Source organism: Phasianus colchicus, chromosome 1, assembly GCF_987193195.1.
Source record: "Phasianus colchicus chromosome 1, bPhaCol1.hap1.1, whole genome shotgun sequence".
NCBI classification, from domain to species: Eukaryota; Metazoa; Chordata; class Aves; order Galliformes; family Phasianidae; genus Phasianus; species Phasianus colchicus.
The window spans coordinates 196,041,698-196,056,202 of record NC_143436.1 but is presented as its reverse complement, the minus strand read 5'-3'; the positions used below and the strand labels follow the sequence as shown (position 1 = coordinate 196,056,202).

The following is a 14,505-nucleotide window of genomic DNA, read 5'->3' as shown; positions in this document are numbered from 1 at the left end:
ACCCGAATGCTGGGACACTCAGCACAGCACAGCAATGCCCTTCCCTGCCTCCACCGCTCTCACCAGACATCCCCAGCACCCCTCACTGCTAACACAGCTGCTCATGGCACCCAGCTTCCCTTTCAAGGCGCTCCTGATGGACTTCTCGGAGCAGAACATCTCCAACCAGGCACTGAAACGCAGCACTCCTGTCATTGCAGGGCTTCCCCATCTCACACAGCACCTTAAGCTCTCGGCCTTGCTTGCACCTTCATGCACCTAAGTCCCCTGCTTCAACAGCTCACACCTTTATTCCCCCTGCTTTGATGCCACAGCTTTCCATGAAGACAAATAGTTCTGAGCAGCTTCTCCTCTCCTGTGTGGCTGCCTTCTAGATTTCTCCCCTCCAAATCCACAAATCACCTGAAAGCCTCAGCAGGACAGGAGTTTTGCAAGCTGCAGGATGGGAGCAGGTGGCTGCTCTGGCATTAGCACCACCGTTTCCTTTGCACAGCTCTTCCAAGGCACCGAGGCTAGCAGTGACGCTCGGAGAAACAAGGACAACACAGCATTTCCTAGTGGGAAGGCCTAACACAGCAGCCTGGCGTGTGGAGATGAGTGCATTGGGATCCAGCCGAGGCTGCTGAGGGAGCTGCTGGAGGTGGTGGCCGAGACGCTTTCCATCATCTCTTGGCATTCCTGGTCAACTGCAGGGCTCCCAGAGGATTGGGGGCTTGCCAGCGGGACCCCATCTCCAAGAAGAGCCATAAGGAGGACGTGGGGAACTGCAGGCCTGTCAGCTCTGTGCCAGGCACGGCTACGGAGCAGATCGTCTGCAAGAGATCCCGGGCCACGTGCAGGACAAGCGGGGATCAGGCCCAGCCAGCATGGCTTCCCCAGGGGTCGGTGCTGGGGCCTGTCCTGTTCAGCGTCTTTCTTGAGGACCTGCACGAGGGCACTGAGTGCACCCACAGTACGTCTGCAGATGGCACCGCGATGGGGAACTGTGGATCTGCCTGGGATTAGGAAGGGCCTACAGAGAGTCCTGGACGGGCTGACTGCTGGGCTGGGGCCGACGGGATGGAGTTCAACAAGGAAGCAGGGCAGGAGGCTGCTCCTTTCTTCCTTCTCCTCTGCCCTGCAAGTGGGCCTTCCGTGCTTCCAGGGACGGGGCATCCACGGCCTGGCTGGGCAACCTGTGCCACTGTCTCCCCATCCTCACAGGAAAGAATTTCTTCCCAATCTCTACTCTCAATCTACTCCTCCACTTTGAAGTCATTTCTCCGCATCCTGTCTCTTCCTGCACACGTACAAAGTCCCTCCCAGCTTTTCTGTTGGTGCCCTTCAGGTCCTGGAAGGCCGCTATAAGGTCTGCCAGGAGCCTGCTCCATTCCTGCATTCCAGCCAAGTCAGCCCTCCCATCAGATCCCAGCGATGCCAGGGACATCAGAGCCCTGTAGGCACACACACACCTGCCACACTTGGTGCTCCTTCCCCATGCTCTGTGCATTCGTGTGCAGGCATTTGAGTTGGGCTCCCATGGAGGCACATTCACCAATTGCAGTTCTCTTCTCCTGCCCCTCTGGTGCTGCCTTACTGGCCTGGGATCCAGCTCAGGCCCACACCATCCATTCTTCTCACCAGCAGCCTGGAAGCGGGATGGACTGCGGATCCCCTCCCTGGCTACTTGAAATGAAAGCCCCCCAGTGACACTGGAAAGCTGGATGCCAAAGATGGCCTTCCTCTTCTCACAGACCGCGCAGTGACGTTCATGCTGACACGGCCAAAGCACCGTCAGACATGTAGGGGTGAACAACTGATCATTTATTACACGGACGGCGGGAGGCAGCAGCCCCATGCCAGGCAGCACCAGCCCTGCTATGGCACGGCCACGTTCCCAGGGGCAGCCAGCAGCTCCAGGAAGCAGCCTGCAGCTGGCACAGCCATGTCACAAGAGCACAACACTGGGGGGGCTGCGTTCCAGAGCCAGCTTGGTGTCACAGCAGCCCGGAATGCTGACCACAAGGGCAGTGCCAGCCAGAGATCGCCGCCGAGCACCCGAGGGAGCCAGGGCTGTGGCGGGCAGGAGCAGCCATGGGGATGGATGGGGCTGCTCCTCCTCTGCCTCACAGCCACACACGGGGACAGGGACACAGCAGGACGGCCAGACGCTCCTGGGCTCACCCACAGCACAGATAAGTCGCTCCCAAGCTGGAGCCCACCTCGCTCCTGCAGGACCCTGGCAGCTCCCCAGGGACCCCTGGTCCTACCCCAACTTTAGGTGCTGCTTTGCTGAGTCTTGGCCACACTGCAGGTGCTGGCACTGACCTGCTGATTGCAGTGGCCCTTTCCACACAGCCCTGGGGACAGCAACCCGGTGAGCAGGGCTGTGCAGGGGAGGGCAGCACAGGGAAGCAGGGCAGGAGGCTGCTCCTTCCATTCCTTCTCCACTGCCTTGCAGATGGACAGCCCAACACAAATGGCTCCGGATGACCAAATGTACTGGAGCTCAGCCCTCCAAACTGGTGCCCTACAAAAAAGATAAGTCAGATCCATACTGCAGCCTGTTGTGCTCCTACAACATCATGGAAGCTCCCAAAAATCCCCCAGCCCTCACCCCAACATTTGGTGCTGCTTTGCTGAGTCCTGACCCCACTTCAGGTGCTGGTACTAGACCTGCCAATTGGAGTGCCCTTTCCACACAGCCTAGGGGACACAGGCAGCCCCTGACACAAGGCCCCTGACACGGCTGGCAGACCAGCAACCTGGTGAGCAGGGCTGTGCAGGGGAGGGCAGCACAGGGAAGCAGGGCAGGAGGCTGCTCCTTTCATTCCTCCCCTCTGCCTTGCAGATGGACAGCCCATCACAAACGGCTCCAGATGACTCAAAAGTGCTGGAGCTCAGCCTTTCCAAACTGGTGTCCTGCAAAAAAAGATAAGTCAAATCCATACTGCAGCCTGTTGTGCTCATACAGGACCATGGAAGCTCCCCAAGATCCTCCTGTTCCTACCCCAAAACTCTTAGTCTGCTTTGCTGAGTCCTGACCTCTGCAGGTGCTGGCACCACACCACCTGACTGCAGTCGCTGTGTCAACGTGGCATTCGTGACACAGTGAGCCCCAAAGGGCCAAGGAAAACATTTTAGAGCAGCAACTTGGTGAGCAGGGCTGTGCAGGGGAGGGCAGCACAGGGAAGCAGGACAGGAGGCTGCTCCTTTCATTCCATCCCCCCTGCCTTGCAGATGGACAGCCCAACGCAAATGGCTCCAGATGACCCAAAAGTGCTGGAGCTCAGCCCTCCAAACTGGTGTCCTCCAGAGAAGGTAAGTCAGATCCATACTGTAGCCTGTCATGCTCGTACAGAATGATTGAATTTCCACTAGATCCCCCTGTTCTTACCCCAAAACTCTTAGTCTGCTTTGCTGAGTCCTAACCCCACTGCAGGTGCTGGCACCGGACCTGCTGATTGCAGTGCCCGTATCAAGGTGTCATTGGTGACACAATGAGCCCCAGATGCCAAGGAAGCAATTTTCAGAGCAGCAACCTGGTGAGCAGGGCTGTGCAGGAGAGGGCAGCACAGGGAAGCAGGGCAGGAGGCTGCTCCTCTTGTACCTCCCCTCTGCCTTGCAGATGCACAGCCCAACACAGATGGCACCAGATGACCCAAAGTGATGCAGCTCAGCCCAACAAACTGGTGTTCATGTCCTACAAAGAAGGTAAGTCAGCCCCAAACTCCAGCCTCTTGTGCTCCTAAAGGACCATGGAAGCTGAACAAGGACCCCCTGCCCTACCTCAGTGTTTGGTGCTGCCTTGCTCAGCCCTGTTCCCACTGCAGGTGCTGGCACCAGACCTGATTGCAGTCGCCCTTTCCACACAGCCCTGGGGACACAGGCAGCCCCACGGCCATGGAAACAGCTGGCACAGCAGCAACCCGGTGAGCAGGGCTGTGCAGGGGAGGGCAGCACAGGGAAGCAAGGCAGGAGGCTGCTCCTTTCTTCCTTCCTCCCCTTCTCACTTGCAGATGCACAGCCCAACAGCTCTCACCACCTTCACTACTGCACACATCAGCGCCTCCAGGAACCACATGGATTGTGTGAAACACAGCTCTGAAGACGAGGACGGAACAAGAGGCCAACAGGGATGGACGGGCCCAATTCAGAAACACCACAGACACCACATCCAGAAGAGAAGGAAGCACCGGAACCCAGCGCTGCTGAGACCCGCGTGGAAGTTGAGGAGCCGCGAAGACTGGCAGCCTTCCTGCCTCCACCCCCAGACGACCAGCGAGAAGCCAGCACTCAATTAAAGACTAATTGAACAACCTTCAGAATAAACTTTCTCATTTCTTACACCTGTGCTGCTTCTTCCGTCTTGTGGCATCCACAGTGCAAACTTTGGGGGGGCGAGAAGGGTTCCTTACAGTCGTTGTCTCTAGATATTACTGCATCTCCATGCATCCGAATGCTGGGACACTCAGCACAGCACAGCAATGCCCTTCCCTGCCTCTACCGCTCTCACCAGACATCCCCAGCACCCCTCACTGCTAACACAGCTGCTCATGGCACCCAGCTTCCCTTTCAAGGCGCTCCTGATGGACTTCTCGGAGCAGAACATCTCCAACCAGGCACTGAAACGCAGCACTCCTGTCATTGCAGGGCTTCCCCATCTCACACAGCACCTTAAGCTCTCGGCCTTGCTTGCACCTTCATGCACCTAAGTCCCCTGCTTCAACAGCTCACACTTTTATTCCCCCTGCTTTGATGCCACGGCTTTCCATGAAGACAAATAGTTCTGAGCAGCTTCTCCTCTCCTTTGGGGCTGCCTTCTAGATTTCTCCCCTCCAAATCCACAAATCACCTGAAAGCCTCAGCAGGACTGGAGTTTTGCAAGCTGCAGGATGGGAGCAGGTGGCTGCTCTGGCATTAGCACCACCGTTTCCTTTGCACAGCTCTTCCAAGGCACTGAGGCTAGCAGTGACGCTCGGAGAAACAAGGACAACACAGCATTTCCTTGTGGGAAGGCCTAACACAGCAGCCTGGCGTGTGGAGATGAGTGCATTGGGATCCAGCCGAGGCTGCTGAGGGAGCTGCTGGAGGTGGTGGCCGAGACGCTTTCCGTCATCTCTTGGCATTCCTGGTCAACTGCAGGGCTCCCAGAGGATTGGGGGCTTGCCAGCGGGACCCCATCTCCAAGAAGAGCCATAAGGAGGACGTGGGGAACTGCAGGCCTGTCAGCTCTGTGCCAGGCATGGCTACGGAGCAGATCGTCTGCAAGAGATCCCGGGCCACGTGCAGGACAAGCGGGGATCAGGCCCAGCCAGCATGGCTTCCCCAGGGGTCGGTGCTGGGGCCTGTCCTGTTCAGCGTCTTTCTTGAGGACCTGCACGAGGGCACTGAGTGCACCCTCAGTACGTCTGCAGATGGCACCGCGATGGGGAACTGTGGATCTGCCTGGGATTAGGAAGGGCCTACAGAGAGTCCTGGACGGGCTGACTGCTGGGCTGGGGCCGACGGGATGGAGTTCAACAAGGAAGCAGGGCAGGAGGCTGCTCCTTTCTGCCTTCTCCTCTGCCCTGCAGGTGGGCCTTCCGTGCTTCCAGGGACGGGGCATCCACGGCCTGGCTGGCAACCTGTGCCACTGTCTCACCATCCTCACAGGAAAGAATTTCTTCCCAATCTCTACTCTCAATCTACTCCTCCACTTTGAAGTCATTTCTCTGCGTCCTGTCTCTTCCTGCACAGGACAAAGTCCCTCCCAGCTTTTCTGTTGGTGCCCTTCAGGTCCTGGAAGGCCGCTATAAGGTCCGCCAGGAGCCTGCTCCATTCCTGCATTCCAGCCATGTCAGCCCTCCCATCAGATCCCAGCGATGCCAGGGACATCAGAGCCCTGTAGGCACACACACACCTGCCACACTTGTGTCTCCTTCCCCATGCTCTGTGCATTCGTGTGCAGGCATTTGAGTTGGGCTCCCATGGAGGCACATTCACCAATTGCAGCTCTCTTCTCCTGCCCCTCTGGTGCTGCCTTACAGGCCTGGGATCCAGCTCAGGCCCACACCATCCATTCTTCTCACCAGCAGCCGGGAAACGGGATGGACTGCGGATCCCCTCCCTGGCTACTTGAAATGAAAGCCCCCCAGTGACACTGGAAAGCTGGATGCCAAAGATGGCCTTCCTCTTCTCACAGACCGCGCAGTGACGTTCATGCTGACATGGCCAAAGCACCGTCAGACATGTAGGGGTGAACAACTGATCATTTATTACACGGACGGCGGGAGGCAGCAGCCCCATGCCAGGCAGCACCAGCCCTGCTATGGCACGGCCACGTTCCCAGGGGCAGCCAGCAGCTCCAGGAAGCAGCCTGCAGCTGGCACAGCCATGTCACAAGAGCACAGCACTGGGGGGGCTGCGTTCCAGAGCCAGCTTGGTGTCACAGCAGCCCGGAATGCTGACCACAAGGGCAGTGCCAGCCAGAGATCGCCGCCGAGCACCCGAGGGAGCCAGGGCTGTGGCGGGCAGGAGCAGCCATGGGGATGGATGGGGCTGCTCCTCCTCTGCCTCACAGCCACACACGGGGACAGGGACACAGCAGGACGGCCAGATGCTCCTGGGCTCACCCACAGCACAGATAAGTCGCTCCCAAGCTGGAGCCCACCTCGCTCCTGCAGGACCCTGGCAGCTCCCCAAGGACCCCTGGTCCTACCCCAACTTTTGGTGCTGCTTTGCTGAGTCTTGGCCACACTGCAGGTGCTGGCACCGGACCTGCTGATTGCAGTGGCCCTTTCCACACAGCCCTGGGGACAGCAACCCGGTGAGCAGGGCTGTGCAGGGGAGGGCAGCACAGGGAAGCAGGGCAGGAGGCTGCTCCTTCCATTCCTTCTCCACTGCCTTGCAGATGGACAGCCCAACACAAATGGCTCCGGATGACCAAATGTACTGGAGCTCAGCCCTCCAAACTGGTGCCCTACAAAGAAGGTAAGTCACATCCATAAAGTATCCTGTCCTGCTCCTTCAGGTCAATTGGAGCTTCCCAAGATCCTCCTGTTCTTACCCCAAACCTCTTAGTCTACTTCGCTGAATCCTGACCCCATTGCAGGTGCTGGCACCACACCACCTGACTGCAGTGGTCGTGTCAACATGGCATTGCTGACACACTGAGCCACAAATGGACAAGGAAGCAATTTTCAGAGCAGCAACTTGGTGAGCAGGGCTGTGCAGGGGAGGGCAGCACAGGGAAGCAGGGCAGGAGGCTGCTCCTTTCATTCCTTCCCCTCTGCCTTGCAGATGGACAGCCCAACACAAATGGCTCCAGAGGACCCCAAAGTGCTGGAGCTCAGCCCTCCAAACTGGTATCCTATAAAAAAGATAAGTCAGATCCATACTGCAGCCTGTCAAGCTCGTACAGGATGATGGAATTTCCACTAAATCCCCCTGTTCTTACCGAAATCCTCAGTCTGCTTTGCTGAATCCTGACCCCACTGCAGGTGCTGGCACCGGACCTGCTGATTGCAGTGCCCGTATCAAGGTGGCATTGGTGACACAATGAGCCCCAGATGCCAAGGAAGCAATTTTCAGACCAGCAACGTGGTGAGCAGGGCTGTGCAGGGGAGAGCAGCACAGGGAAGCAGGGCAGGAGGCTGCTCCTTTCTTCCTTCCTTCCCCTCTGCCTTGCAGATGGGCATCTGCACCAAGATGGAACCCGAGCAGGACACACGCCTGTCCTCAGCTCTTCATCTGGTCTGCGTGCCACATAGGACAGATAAGTCAGCCTCAAAGGCCTCTTCCGAGGGGCACTGGAAGTTCCCCAAGGATCCCTTGTCCTGCCCCAACGTTTGGTGCTGTTTTGCTGAGTCTTGGCCACACTGCAGGTGCTGGCACCGGACCACCTGATTGCAGTGGCCCTTTCCACACAGCCCTGGGGACAGCAACCCGGTGAGCAGGGCTGTGCAGGGGAGGGCAGCACAGGGAAGCAGGACAGGAGGCTGCTCCTCCCATACCTCACCTCTGCCTTGCAGATGGACAGCCCAACGCAAATGGCACCAGATGACCCAAAAGTGCTGGAGCTCAGCCCTCCAAACTGGTGTCCTCCAGAGAAGGTAAGTCAGATCCATACTGTAGCCTGTCATGCTCGTACAGAATGATTGAATTTCCACTAGATCCCCCTGTTCTTACCCCAAAACTCTTAGTCTGCTTTGCTGAGTCCTAACCCCACTGCAGGTGCTGGCACCGGACCTGCTGATTGCAGTGCCCGTATCAAGGTGTCATTGGTGACACAATGAGCCCCAGATGCCAAGAAAGCAATTTTCAGAGCAGCAACCCGGTGAGGAGGGCTGTGCAGGGGAGGGCAGCACAGGGAAGCAGGGCAGGAGGCTGCTCCTTTCTTCCTTCCTCCCCTTCTCACTTGCAGATGCACAGCCCAACAGCTCTCACCACCTTCACTACTGCACACATCAGCGCCTCCAGGAACCACATGGATTGTGTGAAACACAACTCTGAAGACGAGGACGGAACAAGAGGCCAACAGGGATGGATGGGCAGAATTCAGAAACACCACAGACACCACATCCAGAAGAGAAGGAAGCACCGGAACCCAGCGCTGCTGAGACCCGCATGGAAGATGAGGAGCCACGAAGACTGGCAGCCTTCCTGCCTCCACCCCCAGACGACCAGCGAGAAGCCAGCACTCAATTAAAGACTAATTGAACAACCTTCAGAATAAACTTTCTCATTTCTTACACCTGTGCTGCTTCTTCCGTCTTGTGGCATCCACAGTGCAAACTTTGGGGGGGCGAGAGGGGTTCCTTACAGTCGTTGTCTCTAGATATTACTGCATCTCCATGCACCCGAATGCTGGGACACTCAGCACAGCACAGCAATGCCCTTCCCTGCCTCCACCGCTCTCACCAGACATCCCCAGCCCCCCTCACTGCTAACACAGCTGCTCATGGCACCCAGCTTCCCTTTCAAGGCGCTCCTGATGGACTTCTCGGAGCAGAACATCTCCAACCAGGCACTGAAACGCAGCACTCCTGTCATTGCAGGGCTTCCCCATCTCACACAGCACCTTAAGCTCTCGGCCTTGCTTGCACCTTCATGCACCTAAGTCCCCTGCTTCAACAGCTCACACTTTTATTCCCCCTGCTTTGATGCCACGGCTTTCCATGAAGACAAATAGTTCTGAGCAGCTTCTCCTCTCCTTTGGGGCTGCCTTCTAGATTTCTCCCCTCCAAATCCACAAATCACCTGAAAGCCTCAGCAGGACAGGAGTTTTGCAAGCTGCAGGATGGGAGCAGGTGGCTGCTCTGGCATTAGCACCACCGTTTCCTTTGCACAGCTCTTCCAAGGCACTGAGGCTAGCAGTGACGCTCGGAGAAACAAGGACAACACAGCATTTCCTTGTGGGAAGGCCTAACACAGCAGCCTGGCGCGTGGAGATGAGTGCATTGGGATCCAGCCGAGGCTGCTGAGGGAGCTGCTGGAGGTGGTGGCCGAGACGCTTTCCATCATCTCTTGGCATTCCTGGTCAACTGCAGGGCTCCCAGAGGATTGGGGGCTTGCCAGCGGGACCCCATCTCCAAGAAGAGCCATAAGGAGGACGTGGGGAACTGCAGGCCTGTCAGCTCTGTGCCAGGCACGGCTACGGAGCAGATCGTCTGCAAGAGATCCCGGGCCACGTGCAGGACAAGCGGGGATCAGGCCCAGCCAGCATGGCTTCCCCAGGGGTCGGTGCTGGGGCCTGTCCTGTTCAGCGTCTTTCTTGAGGACCTGCACGAGGGCACTGAGTGCACCCTCAGTACGTCTGCAGATGGCACCGCGATGGGGAACTGTGGATCTGCCTGGGATTAGGAAGGGCCTACAGAGAGTCCTGGACGGGCTGACTGCTGGGCTGGGGCCGACGGGATGGAGTTCAACAAGGAAGCAGGGCAGGAGGCTGCTCCTTTCTGCCTTCTCCTCTGCCCTGCAGGTGGGCCTTCCGTGCTTCCAGGGACGGGGCATCCACGGCCTGGCTGGGCAACCTGTGCCACTGTCTCCCCATCCTCACAGGAAAGAATTTCTTCCCAATCTCTACTCTCAATCTACTCCTCCACTTTGAAGTCATTTCTCCGCATCCTGTCTCTTCCTGCACACGTACAAAGTCCCTCCCAGCTTTTCTGCCGGTGCCCTTCAGGTCCTGGAAGGCCGCTATAAGGTCCGCCAGGAGCTTGCTCCATTCCTGCATTCCAGCCATGTCAGCCCTCCCATCAGATCCCAGCGATGCCAGGGACATCAGAGCCCTGTAGGCACACACACACCTGCCACACTTGGTGCTCCTTCCCCATGCTCTGTGCATTCGTGTGCAGGCATTTGAGTTGGGCTCCCATGGAGGCACATTCACCAATTGCAGCTCTCTTCTCCTGCCCCTCTGGTGCTGCCTTACTGGCCTGGGATCCAGCTCAGGCCCACACCATCCATTCTTCTCACCAGCAGCCTGGAAGCGGGATGGACTGCGGATCCCCTCCCTGGCTACTTGAAATTAAAGCCCCCCAGTGACACTGGAAAGCTGGATGCCAAAGATGGCCTTCCTCTTCTCACAGACCGCGCAGTGACGTTCATGCTGACACGGCCAAAGCACCGTCAGACATGTAGGGGTGAACAACTGATCATTTATTACACGGACGGCGGGAGGCAGCAGCCCCATGCCAGGCAGCACCAGCCCTGCTATGGCACGGCCACGTTCCCAGGGGCAGCCAGCAGCTCCAGGAAGCAGCCTGCAGCTGGCACAGCCATGTCACAAGAGCACAACACTGGGGGGGCTGCGTTCCAGAGCCAGCTTGGTGTCACAGCAGCCCGGAATGCTGACCACAAGGGCAGTGCCAGCCAGAGATCGCCGCCCAGCACCCGAGGGAGCCAGGGCTGTGGCGGGCAGGAGCAGCCATGGGGATGGATGGGGCTGCTCCTCCTCTGCCTCACAGCCACACACGGGGACAGGGACACAGCAGGACGGCCAGACGCTCCTGGGCTCACCCACAGCACAGATAAGTCGCTCCCAAGCTGGAGCCCACCTCGCTCCTGCAGGACCCTGGCAGCTCCCCAGGGACCCCTGGTCCTACCCCAACTTTTGGTGCTGCTTTGCTGAGTCTTGGCCACACTGCAGGTGCTGGCACCGGACCTGCTGATTGCAGTGGCCCTTTCCACACAGCCCTGGGGACAGCAACCCGGTGAGCAGGGCTGTGCAGGGGAGGGCAGCACAGGGAAGCAGGGCAGGAGGCTGCTCCTTTCATTCCTTCTCCACTGCCTTGCAGATGGACAGCCCAACACAAATGGCTCCGGATGACCAAATGTACTGGAGCTCAGCCCTCCAAACTGGTGCCCTACAAAGAAGGTAAGTCACATCCATAAAGTATCCTGTCCTGCTCCTTCAGGTCAATTGGAGCTTCCCAAGATCCTCCTGTTCTTACCCCAAACCTCTTAGTCTACTTCGCTGAATCCTGACCCCATTGCAGGTGCTGGCACCACACCACCTGACTGCAGTGGCCGTGTCAACATGGCATTGCTGACACACTGAGCCACAAATGGACAAGGAAGCAATTTTCAGAGCAGCAACTTGGTGAGCAGGGCTGTGCAGGGGAGGGCAGCACAGGGAAGCAGGGCAGGAGGCTGCTCCTTTCATTCCTTCCCCTCTGCCTTGCAGATGGACAGCCCAACACAAATGGCTCCAGAGGACCCCAAAGTGCTGGAGCTCAGCCCTCCAAACTGGTATCCTATAAAAAAGATAAGTCAGATCCATACTGCAGCCTGTCAAGCTCGTACAGGATGATGGAATTTCCACTAAATCCCCCTGTTCTTACCGAAATCCTCAGTCTGCTTTGCTGAATCCTGACCCCACTGCAGGTGCTGGCACCGGACCTGCTGATTGCAGTGCCCGTATCAAGGTGTCATTGGTGACACAATGAGCCCCAGATGCCAAGGAAGCAATTTTCAGAGCAGCAACCTGGTGAGCAGGGCTGTGCAGGGGAGGGCAGCACAGGGAAGCAGGGCAGGAGGCTGCTCCTTTCATTCCTTCCCCTCTGCCTTGCAGATGGACAGCCCAACACAAATGGCTCCAGAGGACCCCAAAGTGCTGGAGCTCAGCCCTCCAAACTGGTATCCTATAAAAAAGATAAGTCAGATCCATACTGCAGCCTGTCAAGCTCGTACAGGATGATGGAATTTCCACTAAATCCCCCTGTTCTTACCGAAATCCTCAGTCTGCTTTGCTGAATCCTGACCCCACTGCAGGTGCTGGCACTGGACCTGCTGATTGCAGTGCCCGTATCAAGGTGGCATTGGTGACACAATGAGCCCCAGATGCCAAGGAAGCAATTTTCAGACCAGCAACGTGGTGAGCAGGGCTGTGCAGGGGAGAGCAGCACAGGGAAGCAGGGCAGGAGGCTGCTCCTCTTGTACTTCCCCTCTGCCTTGCAGATGGACAGCCCAACACAAATGGCACCAGATGACCAAAACTGATGCAGCTCAGCTCACCTCCAAACTGGTGTTCATTTCCTACAAAGAAGGTAAGTCAGCCCCAAACTCCAGCCTCTTGTGCTCCTAAAGGACTATGGAAGCTGCCCAAGGACCCCTTGCCCAACCTCAATATTTGGTGCTGCTTTGCTCAGCCCTGTTCCCACTGCAGGTGCTGGCACTAGACCTGCCAATTGGAGTGCCCTTTCCACACAGCCCTGGACACAGGCAGCCCCTGACACAAGGCCAATGACATGGCTGGCAGACCAGCAACTTGGTGAGCAGGGCTGTGCAGGGGAGGGCAGCACAGGGAAGCAGGGCAGGAGGCTGCTCCTTTCATTCCTTCCCCCCTGCCTTGCAGATGGACAGCCCATCACAAATGGCACCAGATGACCCAAAAGTGCTGGAGCTCAGCGCTCCAAACTGGTGCCCTCCAAAAAAGATAAGTCAGATCCATACTGCAGCCTGTCGTGCTCCTACAGTAATATGAAAGCTCCCAAAAATCCCCCAGCCCTCACCCCAACATTTGGTGCTGCGTTGCTGAGTCCTGGCCTCACTGCAGGTGCTGGCACCTGACCCGCTGATTGCAGTGGCCCTTTCCACACAGCCTTGGGGATATTTTGCAGCCCCAGACAGCACTGGAAACGGCTGGCACAGCAGCAACCCGGTGAGCAGAGCTGTGCAGGGGAGGGCAGCACAGGGAAGCAGGGCAGGAGGCTGCTCCTTTCATTCCTCCCCTCTGCCTTGCAGATGGACAGCCCAACACAAATGGCTCCAGATGACACAAAGCCCTGGAGCTCAGCCCTCCAAACTGGTGTCCTACAAAGAAAGTAAGTCAGATCCATACTGTAGCCTGTCATGCTCGTACATGACAATCAAAGCTCCCCAGCATCTTCCTGGTCTTACCCCAAACCTCGTAGTCTGCTTTGCTGAGTCCTGACCCCACTGCAGGTGCTGGCACCACACCACCTGACTGCAGTGGCCGTGTCAACGTGGCATTGCTGACACAGTGAGCCCTAAAAGCATAAGGAAACCATTTTCAGAGCAGCAACCCGGTGAGCAGGGCTGTGCAGGGGAGGGCAGCACAGGGAAGCAGGGCAGGAGGCTGCTCCTTTCTTCCTTCCTCCCCTTCTCGCTTGCAGATGCACAGCCCAACAGCTCTCACCACCTTCACTACTGCACACATCAGCGCCTCCAGGAACCACATGGATTGTGTGAAACACAGCTCTGAAGACGAGGACGGAACAAGAGGCCAACAGGGATGGATGGGCCCAATTCAGAAACACCACAGACACCACATCCAGAAGAGAAGGAAGCACCGGAACCCAGCGCTGCTGAGACCCGCATGGAAGGTGAGGAGCCACGAAGACTGGCAGCCTTCCTGCCTCCACCCCCAGACAACCAGCGAGAAGCCAGCACACAATTAAAGACTAATTGAACAACCTTCAGAATAAACTTTCTCATTCCTTACACCCGTGCTGCTTCTTCTAGTCCGCATCACCAACAAGCTGTTCAGTAACTCCGCTCCCAGCACTCATCCCTACGTACAGTTTTCTTACATACTGTGTGCTCTCCCCCAAGTCCTGCCATGCCCTCAGGCAAGGGAGAAGGAGGGCACAGCATGGGTGGGAAGGTCGTTCCTCATTGCACAGCTCATTAATTCCCTTTTTCTGCAAGTATTTTGTGATTCAGCAGCATGAATACAGGTCTGTAAACGGCAGGCCCTCCGTGCTGCTCTGCGAGGAGCTGCTGACCCAAGTCAACTGGAGAGCAGCACAAGTTCCTCTTTAAAGGGCATCCAAATGCCACACAGAGCAGGAGCAAAGCAAGGACTCACCAGTAACTGATAGTAATGATTTTCTTGGTCTGACGGTGCAATTACTGCGTACAGGATGAAGCACACCCCAGCGAGTAGCAGAGTTTCATGGAATGGGAGATGCTTTTTTATTAATTTCTGCTGTCTTCTCAACATCGTTTTAGAAGGCACAGCTATCACTTAACCTCTGCCTGCCACCCTAAAATGGTTCATCACCCCAGTGGTTGCTGAGT

At 57.2% G+C, this 14,505-nt stretch overlaps 1 protein-coding gene across 14 annotated transcripts; it reads left to right on the top strand.

The window, feature by feature from the left end:
- Positions 1 to 373: 373 nt before the first annotated feature.
- Positions 374 to 13,926, top strand: LOC116241324 (uncharacterized). 14 transcript variants are annotated; one of them, XR_016463489.1, is made up of 6 exons: positions 374 to 2,747; positions 2,831 to 3,300; positions 3,422 to 3,693; positions 6,724 to 6,951; positions 7,073 to 8,072; positions 8,194 to 9,813. XR_016463489.1 is itself a non-coding variant. In XM_090134209.1 (4 exons), the coding sequence occupies exons 2-4, from the start codon at positions 3,649 to 3,651 to the stop codon at positions 4,281 to 4,283; spliced, it is 429 nt and encodes a 142-aa protein (XP_089990335.1). In that variant the 5' UTR covers positions 374 to 3,300; positions 3,422 to 3,648; the 3' UTR covers positions 4,284 to 4,306. The 14 variants fall into 14 exon arrangements, 1 of the variants encoding a protein (XP_089990335.1); XR_016463488.1 differs by having other exon boundaries at positions 374 to 3,135; positions 3,220 to 3,300; XR_016463491.1 differs by having other exon boundaries at positions 374 to 3,300; positions 3,422 to 3,524; positions 3,608 to 3,693.
- Positions 13,927 to 14,505: the final 579 nt, after the last annotated feature.

Excerpts from the sequence above, each read along its gene's own strand:
- LOC116241324 (XM_090134209.1), top strand. The coding sequence starts at position 3,649 with ATGCAGCTCAGCCCAACAAACTGGTGTTCATGTCCTACAAAGAAG. Across the intron at positions 3,694-3,812 it reads GTTCATGTCCTACAAAGAAG|GTGCTGGCACCAGACCTGAT; the intron begins GTAAGTCAGCCC and ends TTCCCACTGCAG. Across the intron at positions 3,912-3,998 it reads GCTGGCACAGCAGCAACCCG|ATGCACAGCCCAACAGCTCT; the intron begins GTGAGCAGGGCT and ends TCTCACTTGCAG.